The following is a 22,592-nucleotide window of genomic DNA, read 5'->3' as shown; positions in this document are numbered from 1 at the left end:
GCCACCCCTCCGCTGTCCTCCCCACCCGAGCAGGTCACATCGCATCACCTGGGCACCTGCAACTGCCTCTGAACGGGTCTCTGGCCTCCGCCAGGACATCCCGGCTGATGGCTGACACAGAAACAAGAGTGCTCCTTTGACAATGGAAGACTGATCCCACACTCCCCACGCTCCTCATCCCATAACAGAGAACAAAACCCAGACTCTTTCCCCGGGCTTGCAAGGCCCCACGCAACCCTCCACGCACAGACACCCCCTCCCACCCCGCCCACTGACCTGGCCCCGTCTCCCACCCCTCGTTGTGCTCTGACCGCGCAAAGACAACGGAGGTTCCTGCCACAGGGCCTTGGCTCTTGTCTGGCGGCCACCAGAAACGTGCTTCCTTCCTTCAAGCACGTTCTGTGTCCCCCAACTCCTCCTCTTGTTCCTGGGAGCGAGCCCTTCGCTGACCACACACCGCAAAGAGCACATTGCCTTCCTGGCGCCCCGCTCCGGCCCTGGTCTTGTCCAGAGCGCGGCCACCACCCGACGTACGGCAGGGAGGTGAGTCCCGGATCGGCGGGCTTCCTGTCTCCCCACCAGCACACACTCTTCGCAGGGCCCAGTGTCCCCGGTGCCTGGACCAGCAAGGGTACCCAGCAGGGCTGGGATTAATGGCCTCCCGGCCCCAGCCTCACCCCTCCTCCGGACGGCTGGGTCTGCCTCGCCTGGGCTCAGTGTTTCTGACCCTGGACTAGCTCCCCGAGTCCCTCCTGCTCTATCCTTCCCAGGTGCACGGAGGGGGCTCCTCCCCGGCCCCCTACTCCCCCCTCTCCGGAGACGATCACACTCCATTTCTGTGACCTTGGAACACAGGACCCTAACTCAGTGCTCCCGGACCCCAGCCTCCCCCCATTCAGTCTTGTCACGATCTATCTTCTAGCTGCCTCTGCTGGCAGCAACCAGGGATGTGAAGGAGATGGGTCCTGCCCAGAAGGGGCTGGCAGTGACCCCGGAGAGGCCCTACGAGCAAAGGGATGCCATCCTAGCACAGCCCACAAAGGGCATCGCAGAGCATGGCTGGCTGGCACCAGCTGTCTGAAGCCCTGAGGGGGACCCAGTAGGGGTGGTGGGGACAGAGGGTGCCGCCTTAAATCAGGCTCTGCCTTCTGCAGACTGAACTCCTGTGAGCTCAGTCTGCACACAGCGGAGTGGGACTTAGCCGGGCTCAGTTCTCTCAACTGAAAGAGGCTTCAGAGCATCCCCAACCCTCCCCCAGCCAGCCCTTGTGACAGAAGCAGCAGGCTCCCGGGTCCCAACCAGATCCAGAACCTTCTGAGCAGCATCAAGAGGCCATAGCAGAGGAGAGGGTACACACAGGAGTCACCAACGCAGCCCAGCAAGCGGCAACCTGGGGTCCTCAGCCTCCACATGGCCAGCACTTCCCGCCACAGCTCCAGGGCTGGGCCCTCTGCCCTGAGCTCCTTGGGGGCCAGAACGGCCATCCGCCTGGTAGATGCGGCCCTTCCTTGCTGCAACTGCTCTTCAACCGAAAACTAAAGTAGAAACGCAGAATAGAAAGCCAAACGGCTCTCCCTCCCACCACTCTGATTTCACTTCTCCACTTGTGATACCCTGTCTTTATCCAGATGGACCCATATTTCTAGATCACTTATGTCACTGTAACCACCAGGCACATATAATTTTCTGTTCAGCTCTTTCATCTCCCGTTACTCTGGAACCAGCTTCCCGCATTGCAACACAGCCTTCATATTTACCATGTGTAATGACTAGTTAGTACTCCACTGGGTCCATACCCCGTGATTTATTTTAACCATTCCCCTTCTGCTTGACATTTAGGCAATTTCCAGCTCCAGCTCGACTTGGAGATGGAAGGCTGAGTCCCCTGATAAGAGATTGGGAGGATGTAGCCCGTCAGCTGGCGTCCGTGGAGGACTTCCACCTGCAGAGGACACAGAGGAAGCAAGTCACGGAGCCCCGCGTCCACACTTCACTCACAGGCACAACCAGAAACCCACCGACAGACAGCAGCCCCCTCGCCACCCTGGTGTGTCCCCCTCCGGCTGGCTCCATATCTTTCCATGGCTTCCCGTGACCTGTCCGCTGGGGCAAGTAGACCCCCCCTTAGCCTGGCGCTCCAGGGCCTGCCCCACCCCTTCAGACTCCTCTCTTCTCTCCCGCCAGGTGGTTCACGCACCACCTCTGCCATCACCCCCGACCCCCAGACCCACACAAGGCCTGGGGTGACCGCCGCCTCGGCGTTTAGCGTCCTTTGTCATTGCTGTGCCAGCAGAGGGCACAGCTGGCTCTATGGGAGGGGACCCTGAATTGCAGCATGTATCAGTTTCCATGGTGTAAATACCAAAAGCTGATTCTGAGCTACCAAAGTGATGTCACTGGTCATGGAATTGGAAAGAGATGCCCAGTAATATGCAACAGAAGTAGAGGGCCCGAGACGCATGGAAAATGATAGTAACATGTATTAAGATAGACTTGAATATTGATCATGCTTCTCTTTAATATAATTTATTTAATTGCAAGTTTATGTAATTTAATTTTTAGTAGAAAGGCAAGAGGGCAAAGTGGCTGTCTGAGGAGGCTTACGAATAGCCGAGAAAAGAAGAGACACAAAAGGCAAAGGAGAAAGGGAAAGATATGCCCATTGGAATGCAGAGTTCCAAAGAATTGCAAGGAGAGATAAGAAAGCCTTCTTAAGGGAACAATGCAAAGAAACAGAGAAAACAATAGGGTGCAAAAGATGAGAGATCCCTTCAAGAAAATTGCAGATACTAAGGGAAACTTTTTTGTAAAGATGGGCACAATAAAGGACAGAAATGGCAAGGACCTAACAGAAGCAGAAGAAATTAAGAAAAAGTGGCAAGAATACACAGAAGAACTGTACAAAAAAAGGTCTTAATGATCCAGATAATCACAATGGTGTGGTCACTCATCTAGAGTCAGACATCCTGGAGTGTGAAGTCAAGTGGGACTTAGTTAGCATCACTACGAACAAAGCTAATAGAGGTGATGGAATTCCAGCTGAGCTATTTCAAATTCTGAAAGATGATACTGTTAAAGTGCTGCACTCAATATGCCAGCAAATTGGGAAAACTCAGCAGTGGCCACAGGACTGGAAAAGGTCTGTTTTCATTCCAATCTGAAAGGCAATGCCAAAGAATGCTCAAACGACCACACAATTGTGCTCATTTCACAAACTAGCAAGGTAATACTCAAAATCCTTCAAGCTAGGCTTCAATAGTACGTGAACCATGAACTTCCAGATGTTCAAGCTGGATTTAGAAAGGGCAGAGGGACCAGAAACCAAATTGTAATCATCCACTGGATCATAGAAAAGACAAGGAAATTCCAGAAAAACACATACTTCTGCTTCACTGACTATGCTAAAGCCTTTGACTATGTGAATCAAAACCAACTGTGGAAAATTCTTAGAGATGGGAATACCAGACCACCTTACCTGCCTCCTGAGTAACCTGTATGCATATTAAGAAGCAACAGTTAGAACCAAACATGGAACAACGGACTGGTTCAAAATTGAGAAAAAAGTATGTCAAGGCTGTATATTGTCACCCTGCTTACTTATGGGCAGAGAGCGTGAGTACATGCTAAGTCACTTCAATTGTACCAACTCTGCGACCCTATGGACTGTAGCCCGCCAGGCTCCTCTGTCCACAGGATGCTCCAGGCAAGAATACTGGAGTGGTTGCCATGACCTCCTCCAGGGGATCTTCCTGACCCTGGGATTGAACCTGAGTCTCTTATGCCTCCTGCACTGGCAGGCAGGATCTTTATCACTAGCACCTCCTGGGAAGCCCCCATATGCAGAATGTATCATTCAAAATGCTGGGCTGGATGAATCACAATGGAATCAAGATTGCCGGCAACAACCTCAGATATGCAGATGATACCACTGTAATGCCAGAAAGCAAAGAGAAACTAAAGAGCCTCTTGACCAAGGTGAAAGAGGAGAGTGACAAAGCTGGCTGAAAACTCAACATTAAAAAAACTAAGATCATATCATCTGGTCCCATCCCTTCACGGCAAATAGATGGAGAAAAAGTGGAAACAGTGGCAGATTTTATTTTCTTGGGCTCCAAAATCACTGCAGATGGTGACTGCAGCCATGAAATTAAAAGAGGCTTTCTCCTTGGAAGAAAAGCTATGACAAACCTAGACAGTGCGTTAAAAAGTAGAGACGTTACTTTGCCAACAAAGGTCGAACTGTGATGCTGGAGAAGACTCTTGAGAATCCCTTGGACAGCAAGGCGATCAAACCAGTCAATCCTAAAGGAAATCAACCTTGAATATTCATTGGATAGACTGATGCTGAAGCTGAAGCTCCAATACTTGGGCTACATGATGTGAAGAGCTGACTCACTGGAAAAGACCCTGATGCTGGGAAAGACTGAAGGCAGAAGGAGAAGGGTGTGACAGAGGATGAGATGGTTGGATGGCATCACCAACTCAAAGGACATGAGTTTGAGCAAACTCCAGGAGATCGTGGAAGACAGAGAAACCTGGCATGCTGCAGTCCATGGGGTTGCAAAGAGTTGGCTGTGACTTAGCAACAGAACAACAACAACAATAATTTTTAATAATGGCTGTAATTAACAATGCTCAGTGCTATGGGTTGAATTGAGCCCCCTCTCCCAAAACTCATATGCTGGAGTCCCAATCCCCATTACCTCAGAAGTAATGAGGGCTACATGAGATCATGAGGGTGGACCCTGATCCAATCTGACTGGTGTCCTTTTAAGAAGAGAATAACACATGCATAGATCGAGGGACAACCACGGGACCACACGGTCAGAAGGTAGTCATTTGCCAGCAAAGGAGAGAGATCTCAGGAGAAACCAAACCTGCCAAGAACCAGATCTTGGACTTCCAGCCTCCAAAACTGTGAGAAAGCAAACGTCTGTGTGCAAGCCATCCAGTCCAGGGTGCTTTGTTGTGGTGGCCCTAGCAAGTGAATACACTCAAAAAATTCCTGAAAATGTACTAACCGACTCCCGAGTGGGTACTTGCTGGCTCAAGCTGACCACTACTGACCATCTACCACTTTCCCGTTTCCTGACTTGATCGTGGATCCCTCAAGAGCAAGGCCCTGCCTCACCCAGAGGTCATCAAACACTATTTAGAAAGGGCCAGAGAGAAAACATCTCAGCTCCACACACAGCACAACCTCTGTCGCAACACATAAACAAGCCATGTGGCCCTGTGCCGGAAGAAGCATTCAGTGGGTGCTGAAATGTAGATTTCCACATATCATGAAATTTTATTCTTTTGATACATTTTTAAACATTTTTAGCTCAGAGTCTGTAAAAAAATAGGCATTGGACCAGACTTGGCCCCAGGGCCTGGTGTTCTGACCCCTGACCTTCAGTACTTCCCTCCCTCAGCAGAGGGAGGAGGGCTCGGTTAATGCTTGATGAAGCAGGGAGGGATGCAATGAAGGTCCGCCAGCCTGCCGGGCATTTAAGTCAGCCAAGTCCCCTTCCGGGCAATGTCAGGAATCTTTTTTTAATGCAAAATGTTTTTCTAATGTGCCAAGGGAAAAAGGGCTTTCTGAAATATAAATCAAATCTCTCTCTGCAAGGCAGACCCATCCCCTCCTTGCTGCCTCTAACATTCTAAGTGATGTGTCTTAGAAATAAAATCCAGTAACTCTTCCATTAATAACTTCTGTTTACCGAGCGTCTCAAAACCATGTCACATCAAATCTAAGGAGACAGAACTGCTGATCACTGGTTCCCCGGGGGGCTGGGGTGGAGGGGAAGTGGAGAGGGGCTGCTGATGGGGGACGAGGTCTCTTTCTAAAGTGGGTTGTGTTATCCAACTCTGTGACTATCCTAAAAACCACTGAAATTGTATCTCCATAAAGCTGTTTGAAAAACACACCAGGACCAGAGTCGCCTAATTCTCACAGTGACAGTTTCTAAATCCAGTCTTTGCTGCTGCTGTCCCTGCAGTGACAGAAGCGGGCTTGGCAGGAGGGAGGCCCCCGGTACCCACCTGCAGGCCTTCCCAAGCAGGAGCGCATCGTTGGGGGGGCTCCCTGGGGTCCCACAGGAGAGGCTCTCCACCCCAAGGGGAGGCACAGCGAGACCCCACACAGGCAGCCAGGCTTCTAGGCACCTTCTGAAAGCAACTGGAAACTTCCCATTTTCCACCCCCTGAGAGCGGTCACTGCTCCCATTACTAAACCTGGGATTCAACCTTCCTGGTGCTTCACTGCGAGCTTATTTGCGGGACTCAGGAAGAAGGCAGCCAAGAGTGGCTCCAAAGCCTGGGCCGGTGATGACTTTCTCTGATTTACGAACAGGGAGGCGGGCCACAGGCCCACAGTGACGGAGTGCAGCCCGCCCACCGCACCAGGTACACAGGGAAGGCAGGACGAGGACACGGGCCGCTGGACAAGGTCCCTGAGCAGCAGGAACGGCTCCAGAAGTGCTTCTTGGGACCAGCATGGTGGCTGGGTGCCTGTCCCTCATAAAGGAGAACAATCACTCCCAAGGGGTAAAGGGACGGAGTGTGGCCATGCGGCCAGGACACATGAGTTCCAGTCCTGGTCAGCCACTGTTTATCTATGTGCTTCCCAGCAAGACTGGTGACCTCCCTGTGCCTCAGGGCTATATCTGTAAAATGGATCTAATTCTCCCTGCCCCAGGGTGATTGTGGATCACAGGAACTCAGGGCTGTTGTAAACTCATTGGCTTACTTAAGGGAATATTTTGGGTGTGGACTTCAGGCATGGCTGGATCCAGAAAGTGAATTCATGAATACTCTGTTTCTCTGAAAATCAGCTCTCTTTTCCCGTGTGTGCGATGCAATGTCAATACAGGCCTGCCTAATGGTTGAAAGGTGGCTGCAGCAGCCCCAAACCCTCTGTACCCTAAACCCCAAGGCCTGGGGGAAAAACAGGGCCTCCGTTGCCCAAACCAAATGCAAGCCCTAAGCCTGGCTCTGGCTGGCAGTAACCAGATCCTCCTTTCAAGCCATCAGACCACGGTGACTGTGGTCACAGGACTTTGACTGTGAGCAACAAGGGTGGTCAGTGGCCTCTGGTGGGAGGAGGGGGTAACCAGCCTTCCAAGGCTCTACCCACTCCTAAAGCAGATTCCATCTTGCAGAGCCAGGAGGGACAGCAGCACCGCCCACCACATCACAACCCAATTCAGAGGGTGCAGAGTTAGAGGCCTTCTCTGGGTCACAGGAAGCCTCAGGCAGAGCTTGAACTCTCAGGTCAAGGGCCACACCCAGGAAGACTCAGCTCCAACCCCCAAACTTGGAGGGCCCTGCTGTCTCTACATGGGCCTGTGTGCAGGAGCAGTCCCCTGCTACAGGCCTGGCCTCAACCCCTCACCTGGCTTGTCCCCAGGTGAGTGTGGCCAAATTGCAAAACTTGCCCTGCTCACATCACGAGCAGTGATGGGTCACACCTGGCCAGCCTACACTGGCCCCAGAACCCTGCTCTGATGGTACCATCTGGACGTGGGAGGATGGGCATCCTTGGACTCTGATTATGAGGACAAGTCAACTCCGGGAAGTTACATGACTACCTCAACATTGCCCACTGTATAAACTCCCTTTTGAAATAAGGTGTCCTTCCATCCTGCCCTCCATGTCTCCTATCCCTCCCAACTTCCCACCTGCTTCCAGGTAATTCCTTACAGCTACATTCCTGAGGGTCCCTGAGGGTCACTAATTCATCAGCCATGTCTAATCGTTCTAAACAGGCTATTTTTTAAAGCTCTAAGAGCTTGAATCCCAGTAATGTTGTATTCTTAGAAATTCTAGCTGGTTCTTTTAAAATCAGCCTGTTATTTCTTTAGAGTTCTGTTCTTTGCGGTTTGATTCACTTTTTCCTTTGATCACATGTGTGTGTCAGTCACTCAGGTGTGTCCAACTCTGCAACCCCATGGACTATAGCTCACCAGGCTCCTCTGTACAAGGGATTCTCCAGGCAAGAGTACTTATTATTATCTTATTAATCCACATTCTTGAGATTTTTATATCCATTGTTCCTACAGTCATGTGGCTTGTTTCTTTGAATGGTTTTTTAAAAAGTATTTTATTTAACTTTATTTTATTTGACTCCATCGGGTCTTAATTGCAGTACCCGTTTCCCTCTAGCTGTGGCACACAGGTTTAGTTGCCCTGACACATATGGGATCTTAGTTCCCCAGACCAGGGATCGAACTCGCGTCCCTGTATTGGAAGGTGGACTCTTAACCACTGGACCACCAGGGAAGCCCTTCCTTGTATGTTCTGTTATGTGGGAACCACACACAGCTGGGTTGGGGGTATGCATCTCCCACAAGTTTCTAGACCACAAATCCGAGAGGAGTAGGCCTACCTAGGGTTTTGCCTTTTTCAAAGTCCAGAAAGATCAACACCCTCATCCTCTCCCCAGGGCTAGTGGGATTATTAGACTCTTTCTATTTCAGCTTTGCTTTGTGCAGATGTTTTGGTTCTAACTCCCCCTAGTGCCGATCAACCCCTCCCAGCTAACCCAAGGGTGTTTGGTCCTTTACTCTGATTTCTCTAAGGAACCAACAAGAGAAATTGTTGGTTCCTTAAAGAAACCAACAGGGCTCTTCCAAGCAGTCTCCCAGGGTCACTGTTTTGTTCCCAGCCTCTGAGAATCTCCCTTTCCTAGGAAGTCAGCAGCCATTTAACTTTTATCACTGGGAAGTGTCTGAAGCAGGAGGGTTTTCAGGCGCCATCGTGCTGGAGCCACACTTTAATCTTTAGAGCCAAACTATGGTTTGTCCAGTAGTCATGTACAGATGTGAGCGTTGGGCCATAAAGGCTGTGCGCTGAGGAATTGTTGCTTTCGAACTACAGTGTTGGAGGAAACTTTTGAGAGTCCCTTGGACAGCAAGATCAAACCAGTCGATCCTAAAGGAAATCAATCTTGAATATTCATTGGAAAGTCTGACGCTGAAGCTGAAGTTCCAATACTATGGCCACCTGATGCGAAGAGCCAACTCACTGGAAAAGACACTGATGCTGGAGACTGAAGGCAGAAGAGGGTGACAGAGGATGAGATGGTTGGAAGGCATCATTGACCTAAAACTCATGAATTTTGAGCAAACTCCGAGAGCTAGTGAAGGCCAGGGAACCCCAGTGTGCTGCAGTCCATGGGATCGGACACAACTGAACAAGGCGGTTGTGGTTACTGAATCCACTCCAGGGAATGGCTGTGCCGAGAGTACACCAGGAGGGGGAGCCCCCTCTACAGAAGGGGATGGGGTGGATAGGGTCCAAGCAGTCTTTGCTGGTCTGAATGGGCCAAGCCATGCAATTGTGTGCCTCAAAGCTGTGGTCACTCACTGAGGAGCTGGGATTGTCTTGCTCGGCAGTTAAGACATTATCAGGATCTTAATCCTACTGAACAGCTCCCTGGCCAGAAAGAGAAAGTGAAAGTTGCTCAGTCGTGTCCGACTCTCTGCGACCCCATGGACTGTACAGTCCATGTAATTCTCCAGGCCAGAATACTGGAGTGGGTAGCCTTTCCCTTCTCCAGGTGATCTTCCTGACCCAGGGATCGAACCCAGGTCTCTGGCATTGCAGGCAGATTCTTTACCAGCTGAGCCACGAGGGAAGGCCAAGAATACTGGAGTGGCTACCCTACCCCTTCTCCAGCCTGTCTTCCTGACCCGGGAATCAAACCCAGGTCTCCCACATTGCAGGCAGATTCTTTACAACTGAGCTATCAGGGAAGCCCCTCCCTGGCCAAAGGACACTTATAAATACCATCTCTGCAAGAAGCCAGTCCTCAGGCTTTATTACAGGCCAGGCAATGCCTGGTAGGCAAGGGGAGGCTCCCACCACTGTTATGGCAGCCAGGTTGGGCCACACCAAGGGAACAGAACCCCAGGGATCAGGAGTGATTAAATGTGCCTCCTACGTAAGTGCTGGGGCTCAGTACATATGGACCCCAATCAGAAAGCACATCCAGTGAAACCGAAAAGTGGGATCCAGGTTACCGGCTTTTTAAAGCCCATGGGTGATTATAATGCCCACCAGCGTTGAAAACCACTGGTTTGAACCATATAAAGTCCATCCCAATGTCAAATGTTTCAGATTCTCCCAAGGTAAATTCAATGGGGGGTGTACCTGAGGGCTGGAGCAGCCAGCATAGGTGGATCACAAGAAAAAACATGACCTTGGGCTGCCTGCTTGGAGGCTAATAGTTGATGGTCCTTAGAGCACAGCTGCCTGGAAGTATCTGATGGTGTTTTGGGGATAAAAGGCAAAGCTCTCCACTGAGACCTCTCCAGGACATAGAACACACTTCTACCCACTCCAAATGCCAGCACAAATTCAATGGCATCCACCAGCCACTCCAAGGGCGTAATCCTTGGAGGCTGTGTGATGAGATAGTTGTCTCTTGTGACTCTGTGGTCTATATCTCACCAGGCTCCTGTCCATGGGATTCCCCACCCAGGGACTGAGTCTGCGTCTTCTGCATCGGCAGGCAGTCTTTACCATCGAGCTTCGAGGGAAGCCCAAGCTCCAAGACAGGAAGTGGCTAAAATCTGTGCCTTCTAAGTGAACATTCTTCATAGGAGTACAGGGAAGGAATCTCAGTGCAATGAAGCAGAAAAAAAGCAGTTGGAAAGACTCATCCCAACCCCGCCTCCACCAGGGAAAGCAGTGTCTCCACACTCCTAAATGCTCCCCTCCACCAGCATTGCCATGGCTGTCTCCCCTGGTTTGGCTCCAGAACTGCATTCTCATCTAACTGGGCTTTACTTAGGCACCCAGCTTCCTCCTGAGGGGTAAACCTAAACCTCACAGGGCGGCTTTGTACTCTGCCCCGCCTCTGACATCCGAACAGTGCCTGGCGGGGAGCCTGCAGTTTGCTCAATGAATGACTGTGTATCACCAGTGGGGACACAATGAGTAATTCGTTAGTTTAAGGACACACAGGTGAAAGGAAGTGAGATTGCCCCAGGAAAGGGCATTTACAGACAGTAAATGTCTGTAAAAGTGGGACAGTCTGATGGGGGCCAGGAGACTCAGCCCCCAAGAGGTGGCTCGCCTGAGGCTGTGAGCCAAGTTCAACTCCCTTGCTCCTGGTTTTACAAACCCGCGTGCAGTTCAGCAGATGCTTTGGGGCATCACCTTTCAAGTGAACTGGTTTCCCACACCTTGTGCTAGAACAGCCTCGACAAACCCCCAGAACTGCAGAAAGCACATGAACCCCTACACAATATTTATGAAATACTTTCTAGTTTTTTCTTCCTGGATTGAAACACAAATGTTACCAAGGAACTGACACAAGAACAGTTTTATTGAAATCACTGAACACTTGTGCAGTACTCAATATCCGGATTTTGAGACGTTTTAGACAAAAAAATGTTTCCCTTTAAACGGATGAAGAAACCGGATCCTAGTTGGTGGAAGTTAATGCTTGTATCACACAGCTAAGGGGAGGTAGAATCCTAAAATTTGCTTCCAACTTCCACCTGTACCTGACCATGCCAGCTAAAGCATCTATTTTTGTGTTGCCTAAGTTTAAGGACCATATAATCTAGACTAACTTCACAACAATAATTTAAAAAATAGAGAAGGATCCCATATCACAGAAAATTTTAAATCGACTATTTTAGCATTTATACAATGAAGAAAACTGACAATGGGGGGGCGGGGGGCAGTGGTCAGCCAACACGCAACACAACGTGTTAAACAGCCACAAGATTGACGGGCATCACTTATTTCCTTCCATGTTACATCTTGCCTTTTTTGGAGGGAGGAAGGAATAAAAAGGCAGATTGACTCAAACCTATTAAATATACCAATTAAGTTAATATTTGAGTGGAACATGTATTAATTATTCACATAACACTAGCTTTCTACTGCAGTTTAAGAATCCAGCAGATGATGCTAAGGTTTAAGCAAATCCTAGAAGTCATTGCACTGAATGGTTAACTACTCAATTATGAACTGGAAAATAATACTGGGTAATTATTTCAAAGTATAAACTACAGATACAATATTAAAAAAACATAGATAGTAGAAAACTTCTCTAACTTAAAAGTATAAACGGTTAAGTCAACAGTACCTACTTACAAATTTCACAAAACCAGAATAAACACTCAACTTTTAAGAGGGGCCATTTCAGTCCTGCCTTTACCACTTAATAGGAGAAAGATCTTATATAGGTGGGTCCTTTCGTTCAAGGGTGATTTCAAAACCAACTTACAATGTTAATATTATATCTTGGATCCCTGCTAAGAAGACTCTTCAAGGATCTTTCATACTAACTTGAAGTTGAGGAACATACAATCTGAGAAACTAAATAAATGATACAGCCCCTCCCGCACACCGCAGGTTACCTACAGTGAGCCTGGATCTGAACTTTAGTTCCTAGAGATCTCTCATCTCTTATCCTGAGATACTCAACCTGGGCTCTAGAACAGGACACCGACCTGTGTTCTGGAGGGCACCACCTGGCTGATATTAATACCTAGGCGTGCAAAGGATTGAGTCAAAAAGCGCTTCAATTTAATTCATTCAAGGAAAGAAGAAAAATAACATGCTTAGTTTACATAGGCTTAACCTACTCTGGTCACCTAGTAAATCTTGAATTGGCTGCCACTACTGGTAAATAGAATACTTTTATATTTGGTGCAGAAACCAACAAATTTAGGTAAAATCAAGCCTTTACCCTGACAGTTCAAACTTTGTTTATTTGTATGTAAAGTGCCAGTTTTATATACAAATCATAAGTAAACTTTAAAATCTGCTCAGAAGCAGTGAGTCTGATGTCTTCCTACAGCCTTGTGGTGGTTAATCTTTAATCTTTCTGGATCAAACTCCCTGGAGTCCCTAAACTTGGAGGCCAAGAAAGCAGCTGTTAAGACCCAAAGTAAGTCCTGTTCAGCTAGCCTGCTTGCAAAAGCCAAACACGGGCAAGATCTTTCAAGAACCCGAGTAGCTTCTGACTACTTTCCATAGAGGTGACCCCACTAGCATTAACAAGATTGATTTTGAGGTAGCTACACGGTGCTAAAGATGCCATTAGTGAACATGATGGACAATTCATGGTGTAGCTCGTTGATATGGTTCAAGTAGCTGATTTTTTTCTTTTTTGATGAGAAGGAAAAAAAAATAATCAGCAAAGTAAGAGCACGTCTTCAGGTCACTTAGAAGTCGGCATCCAAGGTAAAGGAATTCTCTGTCGGACTTGACATCACTCCCATCCTCTGATACTCGCCTACTCTCTTCTCAAAGAAGTTAGTCTTCCCCTCCAGTGAAATATTTTCCATAAAGTCAAATGGATTTTCTACTCTGAAAACCTGAAAAGGTTCATAGCAAAACATAAGCACAGAACACCGGTTTCAGAAAGAACCAGAGGGCTACCCACAAAATACTTTACCTTGCTAAAGCCCAGCTCCAGCATAAGTCTATCTGCCACGAACTCAATGTACTGCTTCATCAAAGTGCAATTCATCCCAATGAGCTTCACAGGCAGGGCCTCCGTGAGGAACTCCTAGGGGCCAGGGCACAGCTTCTCAATAAAACCGAAGCATTAAGAGGTCTTCTAGCAAGCACAAGGCCTCCCTGTGTTACCCACCTGTTCTATCCTAACTGCATTGACGATTATTTCTTTTACTCTCTGTTCCGAAGGTTTGTGCAACAGGTGTTTGAACATCAGGCAGGCAAAGTCACAATGCAAACCCTAGAAGAAAAAGGTTTAAAGTCACCAACAGAGCAGTGGCACCACACTCCAGTACTCTTGCCTGGAAAATCCCATGGACAGAGGAGGAGCCTGGTGGGCTGCCGTCTATGGGGTCGCTAAGAGTCGGACCTGACTGAGCGATTTCACTTTCATGCATTGGAGAAGGAAATGGCAATCCACTCCAGTGTTCTTGCCTGGAGAATCCCAGGGACGGGGGAGCCTGGTGGGCTGCTGTCTATCGGACACGACTGAAGCGACTTAGCAGCAGTAGCAGCAGCAACAGAGCAGTAGACTTCTATCATTAACATGGAAGAAGAAACTGTTAGGCTGGCATTCTTGTTAGACATCCTGTGTGGTCAGACTAAAGCATTTCAAATGTCAAGGGGAAGATGACTCAAATGCTTTGTCACTAAGGCAGGCTCAGGCCCCACGCTGGGCCCCAGTGCTGCCCCTAGAGGACAGCAAGACAGGTCTGGTCCTCACTCTGTGGTTGCCAAGGAGTGGGAGGAAATTTTTCTCAGCATTCTTCCTTCCTACAGCCCTGAGCTTTAACATTCACCACCACTACTTCCAGCAGAAAAGGCAAAACTCTGAATAGGCTGGTTAGTTTTTAGATTTATAACCTAATGTCTGGGAAATCAGTAATAGTAATGCAATTTCAAGTGAATCAAGTCTGCAAGTCTCAGTGCATTAAATCCCAAGTAATGTTGATGGGAGTGGTTTCCCTGGTAAGCTCAATGGTAAAGAATTCACCTGCCAATGCAGGAGATGCAGGTTCGATCCTGGGTTAGGAAGATCCCCTGGAGAAGGGAATGGCAACTCTAGTATCTCTTGCCTGCAAAATTTCATGGAGAAGCCTGGCGGGCTACACAGTCCACCGGGTCACAGAGTCAGACATGACTGAGAACACACACACCCAGACAACACTGATGGGAGTTAAACAGAACATCTGGGCACTAAACTTTTCTTTTTGGCATTTTAATCCAAGTGCATTCAAAGACATACTGGACCTGAATGGATTCAGAGATGTTAGCCAACTAATTCTGAAGTACAGAAGGATCACACACAGGTAGAAATAATATTACTTCCCCTAGGAAAAAGTTCCATACATAGGGAAATACCTATGTATACTGAGAATATGAGTAAAATAATTTCAGCAAATTATTTCATTCTCTGCCAAGATGCCTATGGTTGAACCCACATGTTAAATGTGCATTTAAGGCAATCTCACATCTTGGGTTCCCTTCAGTGAACATGGGGTTGTAGGTGTTTGGGGTGCAGGTCAGCCTATTATCTGAATTAGACCCACCTCGTCTCTGCTAATAAGTTCATTGGAAAACGTGAGGCCAGGCATCAGTCCTCGTTTCTTGAGCCAGAATATCGACGCAAAAGAACCGGAAAAGAAGATGCCTTCCACTGCAGCAAAGGCTACCACACGTTCTCCTACAGTTAAAAAAAAAATATTTCTGTATTTGCCTGTGTTCATAGGAACAAACCAGTAACATCACTTAGAAAATGAAGCTCAGGGGTAAGTAGGGCCAAGGTCCCTTACCATATGTAGCTGCTTTGTCCCCAATCCAGCGCAAGGCCCAATCTGCCTTCTTCTTCACACAAGGCATGGTCTCAATGGCGTTGAAGAGAAATTCCCTGGTAGGCACACACAGATGATCAGTCATTCTAGCAAAGACTTCTAGTATCAGCTGCTAGGTAAGAGCACTGGGACCAAGACCAATTTGGGATTCAAACTGAAATGTTTTCTTTTTACTAGCTTGCTTTTTCCTCCAATGTTTTAGAAAAAATATCCAAAATCCATTTGGTTTATGTTAATAAAATTTAGGTATTCATTAGTTCATACTGAGGCCCACAACCTCAGTCTGTTAGATCAAGAGCATTGACTGGTTTCATTATTTCAAGTTCAGGTCATACCCTCTTCCTCCCTGTGCTTACTTTGGGAGTCCAGAGATTCCCCAGCCTGTCCCAGTGAGCTTGTTTTCCTCAGACCTTGGGCTCCTTTTATTCTCTTTGCTTGTCAACCTGGGTCTTGCCTCTCCCTAGCTTTCAAAGCTCAACCATCAGGCCTTTCTGATCCCTCCCTTCTGGTAATCTATTCCAATCATGCCCTACCTTTATTTTTTTTCATTTCCACCTGCAAACATGTTCAAATCGTTTTACAACCCCATCCCCCACCCCCGCAAAGAGTTCCCTCCATCCTGCTGGCCTTTCAAGTCACCACTCATTTTCCCTCTTCACTTTCTTCCACATCATCTACAAAAGGCTACTCCTCAGCTTCACCACTTCTGTTCTACACAGGTTCTTGTCCTGAAGCTGACCTTAGTATCTAGACTACTCAAATGCCTATTTCTAGTGCTCCCCTCCTCTCCAGTCAATCCTAACAATGTAAAATAGGCCCTAAGCTACTTACATTTCTTCTCTGTTATCCCCCAATATATACTATCATTTCAGGAAAATTGCTGTGTGCCTGAATTAATTTCATGGTTCATGGTGCTATTTATTACGTAATTCCTCCACTTATATTCCTAGGTCTTATTTTCTATATTATGTTGCAAGCCCCTTAAGAGGCTGGTTTTATCTTCAACTTTGCATCCTCCACCCACTCCACCTTGAGCCAGCCTTACACTGTAGGTTGACAGATTTGCCAGACGTGAAAACTATCAAACCTAAGTTTTAGCTCATCAGACAGACTCTTGGAATGTTTTTTCAGAAGGCATTAGACTGGATGTTCATTAGTATGTTTCCAGCTCTAAAAGGATGGAGTAACCTTGTAACTGTTTTTAGCAATTGACTAGTAAAGTCCGTCTATGGGGTCGCACAGAGTCGGACACGACTGAAGCGACTTAGCAGCAGCAGCAGCAGTAAAGTGCATTTAGGCCTGTTCTTAAGAGCAGACATGACCATGGGTGCTAGGAATTTCTTTGACTTGCTCATTTTAGAGTCATTTTTCTATCCCTATACGATTTCAAAAAGTAACAACTAGTAATCCTAAATATGTTGGCATATCACCACCCAAATACTCACCTTTCTTTGGAATCTTTAATGTAAGTGTCAATGAGGAGACTATACATTTCAGAATGTATGTTTTCCATGGCAATTTGGAAGCCATAGAAACAACGGGCCTCGGTAATCTGAACTTCTTGGCTAAACCGCTCCACCTAGTGGTAAAACACAAAGATCAGTTTAAGGAAAATCTACCAGCAGCAATTCAGTCAATGAACACTGATTGCCTCACACTTCCTTTTTTGTATCATTACAAGCTAAACATAGTAATTCATTTTCATTCATTGCAAGGAGGATGCACTCAAGACATATATGCAACCAGTTATTAAAAAAAACAGCAAAGCCACAAAAAGGAGAGCAAATAGATAGTTACTAGGGTTCTGGATCTATTACTATCACTTAATATGATCTTAACATTGTTTCTCTACAGTTGGGGGAAAAAAATACCATAAGGAAGAAATAACTGCAAAGTATGCTATAGAACAGAAAATGCCACAGAATATAAACCCTGGTTTACAGAGAGAGAGAGAGAGAGATACCCATTCAGCGTGCAAAATTTTAAAAGACAAAAAAGAGAATTGTTAGTTCTCTGGTAAATCTTGAATAAACGTACTTTTTCGGGGGGGGGCGGGGGACGGGGGGGAACTCACCAAGTTTTCATTTACTATGCCATCACTTGCTGCAAAGAAAGCCAGCACATGGGAAATAAAATATCTCTCCTCAGACTTCAGGGCTTCCCAGTGCTGAATGTCCTTGGAAAGGTCCACCTGAAATACAGAAGTTCACAAAGGGTTCAAGCCGGCAGGACCCTCACACATACGCCTAAGTGTTCAACTTTAATAAGTCTACTAGCACCACCTGATTTATATACTTCTCACATATTCTGCCAATTTGAACATTTCACGTCCTGAGTGAACAACCATTCCAAAGAGGGACAGGGAGGACAGCAAAGCATATTTCAAACATGTTATAGCCGGCCCGGCTGGGGTCTTCCTCTAGAGAGGCAATGGGCAAAGGGTCTTTTAAGTCTCCTAGTTGCTGCATCTGATTACCTCCTCAGCTGTCCAAAAGGAAGCCTCAGCTTTCTTATACATCTGCCAAATATCATGGTATTCGATAGGAAAGATGACAAAGCGGCGGGGGTTTTCTCTCAGAAGTGGTTCGTCCTCCACACTGGGGGCAGATAGCTTAGGGTTCTTTTGGGAGAGAAAAAGTAAGGGAAAAAAAAATGTTAAGTATAGGGCGAACCATGAAACTGTCATTTTCTTTTTTCAAGCAGAATACCTCCAACGATCAGAAATTTCATGGGGCTGAATGTAAGTCGGTTGTCATACTTGGATTCTATAGGAGTATAGAGAAATAGGAAATGTCCAGATGTGCAGAGGTGCTGGGGAGGGAACAGACTTTGGCGGGAAAGCAGCGCGGGCCCGGGAGAGGTGGGTAGGGTTTGAGAGCAGACAATGAGGCTTTGGCGCCAAGCAGGCTCCGCCCGCACCGCCTTGCCTGCAGCGCCCCCTCGCCCGGCGCCCCCGCCGCAGCCCACCTACTTACCGGCTCGGAGGGCTCCTGGAAGATCCTCCTCGCGGTCTTGCTGGCCAGCACGCGGGTCCCGCTGAGGGAAGGGGGCTGCAGGGAGGCGCGTGGTCAGAAGCCTGCCCGCGCCCCTAGCCACCCACAGGACCCCGCCGCCCTGCCCCCGACCCCCGACCCCCGCCCGCTCACAGTGTTCTCCTTGTCCGCTAAGCTGAGCCCCTTCAGGGGCGAGAGCTGCTGCTGCTGCGGGTCAGCGATGGTGGCGAGCGGGACGCGGAAGGAGAGCATGGTGGCAAAATGGTCAGTAAGTTGAAGCTGCGCGCGAGTCCCGAGAGCCCCTGTACGGCCCCGCAGGGGAATATTTAAAGCTCCGGGAGCCGGTCCGGTGGGCGGAGCCACTTCCCCCATTGGCTGGATCCCGGATGGCCCCGCCCACCCCACAGAGATTCAAGCGTAGCGCGGGAGCACAGCCTGGCCCCTAGTCCTTGCCCTACCGGGACCCTCCGGCACCTGCCCCTCCCAGGCCTCTGGGCGGCCACGGGAGCTTCCGCCCGCCTCCCCGAGGGCCTCGTCGCACAAAGGCTGCAGCCCCTGCGCGCTCCGTGCGCCTTAGCGGGCGCGCAGGCTCTTTCGCGCGTCCCCAGGACGGTTTGGGATTGAATGAAGCAATGCGATTGGAGCCCGCCAGCCCGCGAGCGGGAGCGAATTCCCCACCCCCGCGGAGCCCCACCTCTCTGAGGACCTCTCTGGAACCCAGGCTCTCGGTTACGCGGGCTCTCGGTTACGCGTAAATGGTTTTTGCAGATGAGCTTGGTACGGAGGCCCGTAAAACGCCCCTGGCTGCGAGGGAGATGTGGCTGTGGCGATCTGGATACATGTGTGTACCCGGGTGGGGGTGCCAGGTCCCTGAGGTCCGGCAAAGGAGGGGGCTGACCGGTTGGTGACCGCCTAATGGTTAGAGCCGCGGAACTACAGGGCCCCCGGGGTGCAATGGCTGTGTCCCTTGGACACGTCATCTGTTGTCCCCTCCCTGGTGAAATGGGCTTGCAGCCATATCTAAGCTGTGGGCTTTCTAATAAAATGAGAAGACTAAATGAGGTAATTCATGAGCAATACGAAGTCCATTGTAAACCTTCAAGCTGATAACAGAGAGAGAGGGTCTTTGGTGAAGTTTCCCCCTGAAATCTCGTCCTCAACGTAGACAGTGTTTTAAAAATTGCAAACTGAGCGAAGATTCAGAGAAAAAGTTCAGAGAATGATTGAATAACTATGACTTCATTTACTGCTTTAAAAGTGAAGTCGCTCAGTCGTGTCCGACTCTTTGCGACCCCATGGACTGTAGCCCACCAGGCTCCTCCGTCCATGGGATTTTCCAGGCAAGAGTACTGGAGTGGGTTGCCATTTCCTTCTCTAGGGGATATTCCCAACCCAGGGACTGAACCCCGGTCTCCCGATCGAACAGCGGTCTCCCGCACTGCAGGCAGACGTTTTACGTCTGAGCCACCAGGGAAGCCCAAATAAGCCCATTTACTGCTTATTGGGCCTCAAAGAGCTTGAAGAGGAGGTTGAGAACCTCCATCGGGGTGATGGTGGAGACATAAACTTAGTAACATTTTAATTTTACTTTACACTTGGCCTTTCAAATTTGCCATAGATTTTTGCCCTGCATGTGGCAAAACACCAGGAAAGAAATGATTAACCAGGATAAGCTCTAACAGCACACACACTCAGGGCTGTCAATGAGTGAGGCTTGAACTTTGTACAATGTCTTTTCTAGATATAATACTTTAAAGAGGTGGGGGTAGGGAAGATACCCTCCCCACAGAGGTCTATTTCTTAGAATACTGTATACTGTGTTTAAAGTATTCTCTAAGCCTGAGAAGAAAGATCAGCGACCATCATATCTCTTACACAAAGCAACAACTAAAACTTTGGTCCCAATCATGTGTTTGAAAGCAACTCACAGACATTGTCAATTTCCCCGTCGGCATGTACCTCCAGAAAATGGGTATTTTTATTGACAGATGTGATCATAGCTTTATCAGCCATAAAACTAACAAAACTATCGAGGAGTCCTTGGTATCCTCTGATACCTGACTTACATTCCGATTTCGGGTAATCCATATCCGACCTGCACCCTTTGGTTGCTGCCCCAGGCACCATGTGCTTTTTTACAAGCTCCTGCTATATAGTCTGTGAACGGGTACCATAAAGGATCACTCTGAGAGCCAGAAGCTGTGACTTCATTTTCGGTTGAACAGCCACGAGGCAGTGGTGGGGGTGGGGGGCGGTAAGCCGCCTTCCTCACCGTCCCCTCCTCCCACCTCTGAGTCATTCCGGCTTGTCCCGACTTCCCCCTACATCGGGTTTTTACTGCTCTCACTTTACAAAGGAGGAAGCAAGGGCCGAAGGCTACGTGGCCCCGCCGAGGGGTCACACAGCCGGGTCAAGGTTCTGGTCTGCAGTGGCCCTGTCCGTCTCTTTGCCTGGGTACTGTAGAGGCAAAGGGCCCTGGCGGGACCAGGTCAGGCCCAGTCCCCGGAAGAGAGGATGCTCCCGGCAGCCGCCAAGCTCTGAGATTCGCCTGGGATCTTCACCCTTTTCCCTTCCGCGCCCGTTTTGACAGCTACTCTGCGACTGGTCAGCACACGGAAGCTCCGCCCCCAACTTCCGGGAGGCCGCTCATTCATAGCTTTGCGATGCCACAGTGGCCACCGGAAGCCTCAGCCCGCTTCCGCCGTCCGCCCCCCAGTGGCCACGCCCCCCAGGAGTCGCACTTTTTTACCGCCTGGAGGCGTGTGAGATGCAGCGTAGCGACATCTACCCGGCCTCTCGCTCGCTCCACCCCTAGGCAGCATTTCTAAGCGTCGGCTCACCTAGGGAGCCCAAGTGAGTTTCAGGGAGCTCGAGTTTCCCGATGCCGCTCATGCCTCCATAAATACCTGACATCGTGCTGGAGACTGTCATAATAATACTAATGACGATGACCCTATAGCCGCTGGACCAGGCGATTTACACTTTAATCCAGAGACAGTGGGAAAGTAGGTGTTTTCAGCCCTGTTCTTAGGTTGAGACTAAGGCCCAAGAGGCAAGGAGACTGCCCAAGGTCACACAGCTCCTTTCACTGCACAGCTGCAGCTTTTCTCTCCCAACTTTTTATTAACAGTATTTTCAACAGGGACTTCCCTGGTGGTGGCCCAGTGGATACGAATCTGCCTGCCAATGCAGGGGACTCGGGTTCCATCCCTGGTCCAGGAAGATCCCACATGCCTTGGAACAACAGAGCCTTCGGGCCATAGCTACAGAGGACAGGTACCCTGGAACCCAGAGCTCTAGAACAAGAGAAGCAGTGGCAATGAGAAGCCCCTGCTCCCAGCAACTAGAGAAAGCCCCCGCACAGCAACCAAGACCTAGTACAGCCAAAACATAAAATAATAATAAATGATTTATTTTATTTAAGGAGTGTATTCTACAGGGACTTCCCTCATAGTCCAGTGGCTAAGACTCCAGGCTCCCAATGTAGAGGTCCTGGGTTCAATCCCTGGTCAGGGAAGTAGATACCACATGCCGCATCCAAGACCCCACACAGCCAGATAAATATATATATATATATATATATTTTTTAATGTTTTCAACATACAGAAGAATGGGAAGAAGTCTACAGTGTTCACCCATCATCTAGGGTTCAACTGTTGTTTCCCTTTTGCCCTATCTGCTCCATCCTGGTCTACAGGTATGTGACACTTTGTTTTTTTCTGGATCATTTGATGTGTGTTGTAGATATGACACTTCACGCCTAGATATTTCAGCATACTGCAGCATGTAGCTCCTAAAAGTATCCACATTTTCTAACATAACCACAATACCATATTCAGACCTAAGAAAACTAACATCAATTCTGTATATCACTTCCTATCTAGTCCATAAGTCTCTTTATTTGGTTTGTTCATTTTTGGTGCAGGATCCTATTAAACGCATGCATTACAATTGGTTATTGTGTCTTTTTAGTCTCTTTTGATTCGAAGAACTCCTCCACCTTTTCCCCCCATGGCGCAAACTTTTCAAAAGTCCAGGCTGGTTTTCTTGTAGACTGTCCCACATTCTGCATTTCTCTCACGTGTCTTCACATTACCATTTAACTTGTTCTGCTAATCCCTGTATTTAAACTGAAAGATCTAAAGGTTTTATTAGATTAATTTATCTTTTTTTGCATGTGGTAAAATATATATAAGCTAAAATTCACTATTTGAACCATTTTGAAGTGCACATTTACAGCATTATGCAAACATTGTCACCATCCATCTCCAGAACTTTTTATCATCTCATTAAACAC

General features: G+C 48.3%; 1 protein-coding gene across 2 annotated transcripts; it reads right to left on the bottom strand.

Moving 5' to 3' along the window:
* Positions 1 to 11,302: 11,302 nt before the first annotated feature.
* Positions 11,303 to 18,592, bottom strand: RRM2 (ribonucleotide reductase M2). Of its 2 annotated transcripts, XM_010852055.1 has the most exons (10): positions 18,449 to 18,592; positions 18,278 to 18,352; positions 17,779 to 17,922; positions 17,377 to 17,493; positions 16,748 to 16,881; positions 15,264 to 15,358; positions 15,021 to 15,154; positions 13,607 to 13,711; positions 13,409 to 13,522; positions 11,303 to 13,328 (listed from the first exon to the last, which is right to left on the bottom strand). In XM_010852055.1, exons 1-10 carry the CDS (start codon positions 18,545 to 18,547, stop codon positions 13,176 to 13,178), a joined length of 1,170 nt encoding a protein of 389 aa, XP_010850357.1. In that variant the 5' UTR covers positions 18,548 to 18,592; the 3' UTR covers positions 11,303 to 13,175. The 2 variants fall into 2 exon arrangements, with proteins under 2 accessions (XP_010850357.1, XP_010850358.1); XM_010852056.1 differs by lacking the exon at positions 17,779 to 17,922.
* Positions 18,593 to 22,592: the final 4,000 nt, after the last annotated feature.

The sequence above is a fragment of the Bison bison genome, unplaced genomic scaffold, assembly GCF_000754665.1.
Source record: "Bison bison bison isolate TAMUID 2011002044 unplaced genomic scaffold, Bison_UMD1.0 scf7180017864307, whole genome shotgun sequence".
Lineage (NCBI taxonomy): Eukaryota > Metazoa > Chordata > Mammalia > Artiodactyla > Bovidae > Bison > Bison bison.
This window is presented reverse-complemented; position numbering and strand designations above follow the sequence as displayed.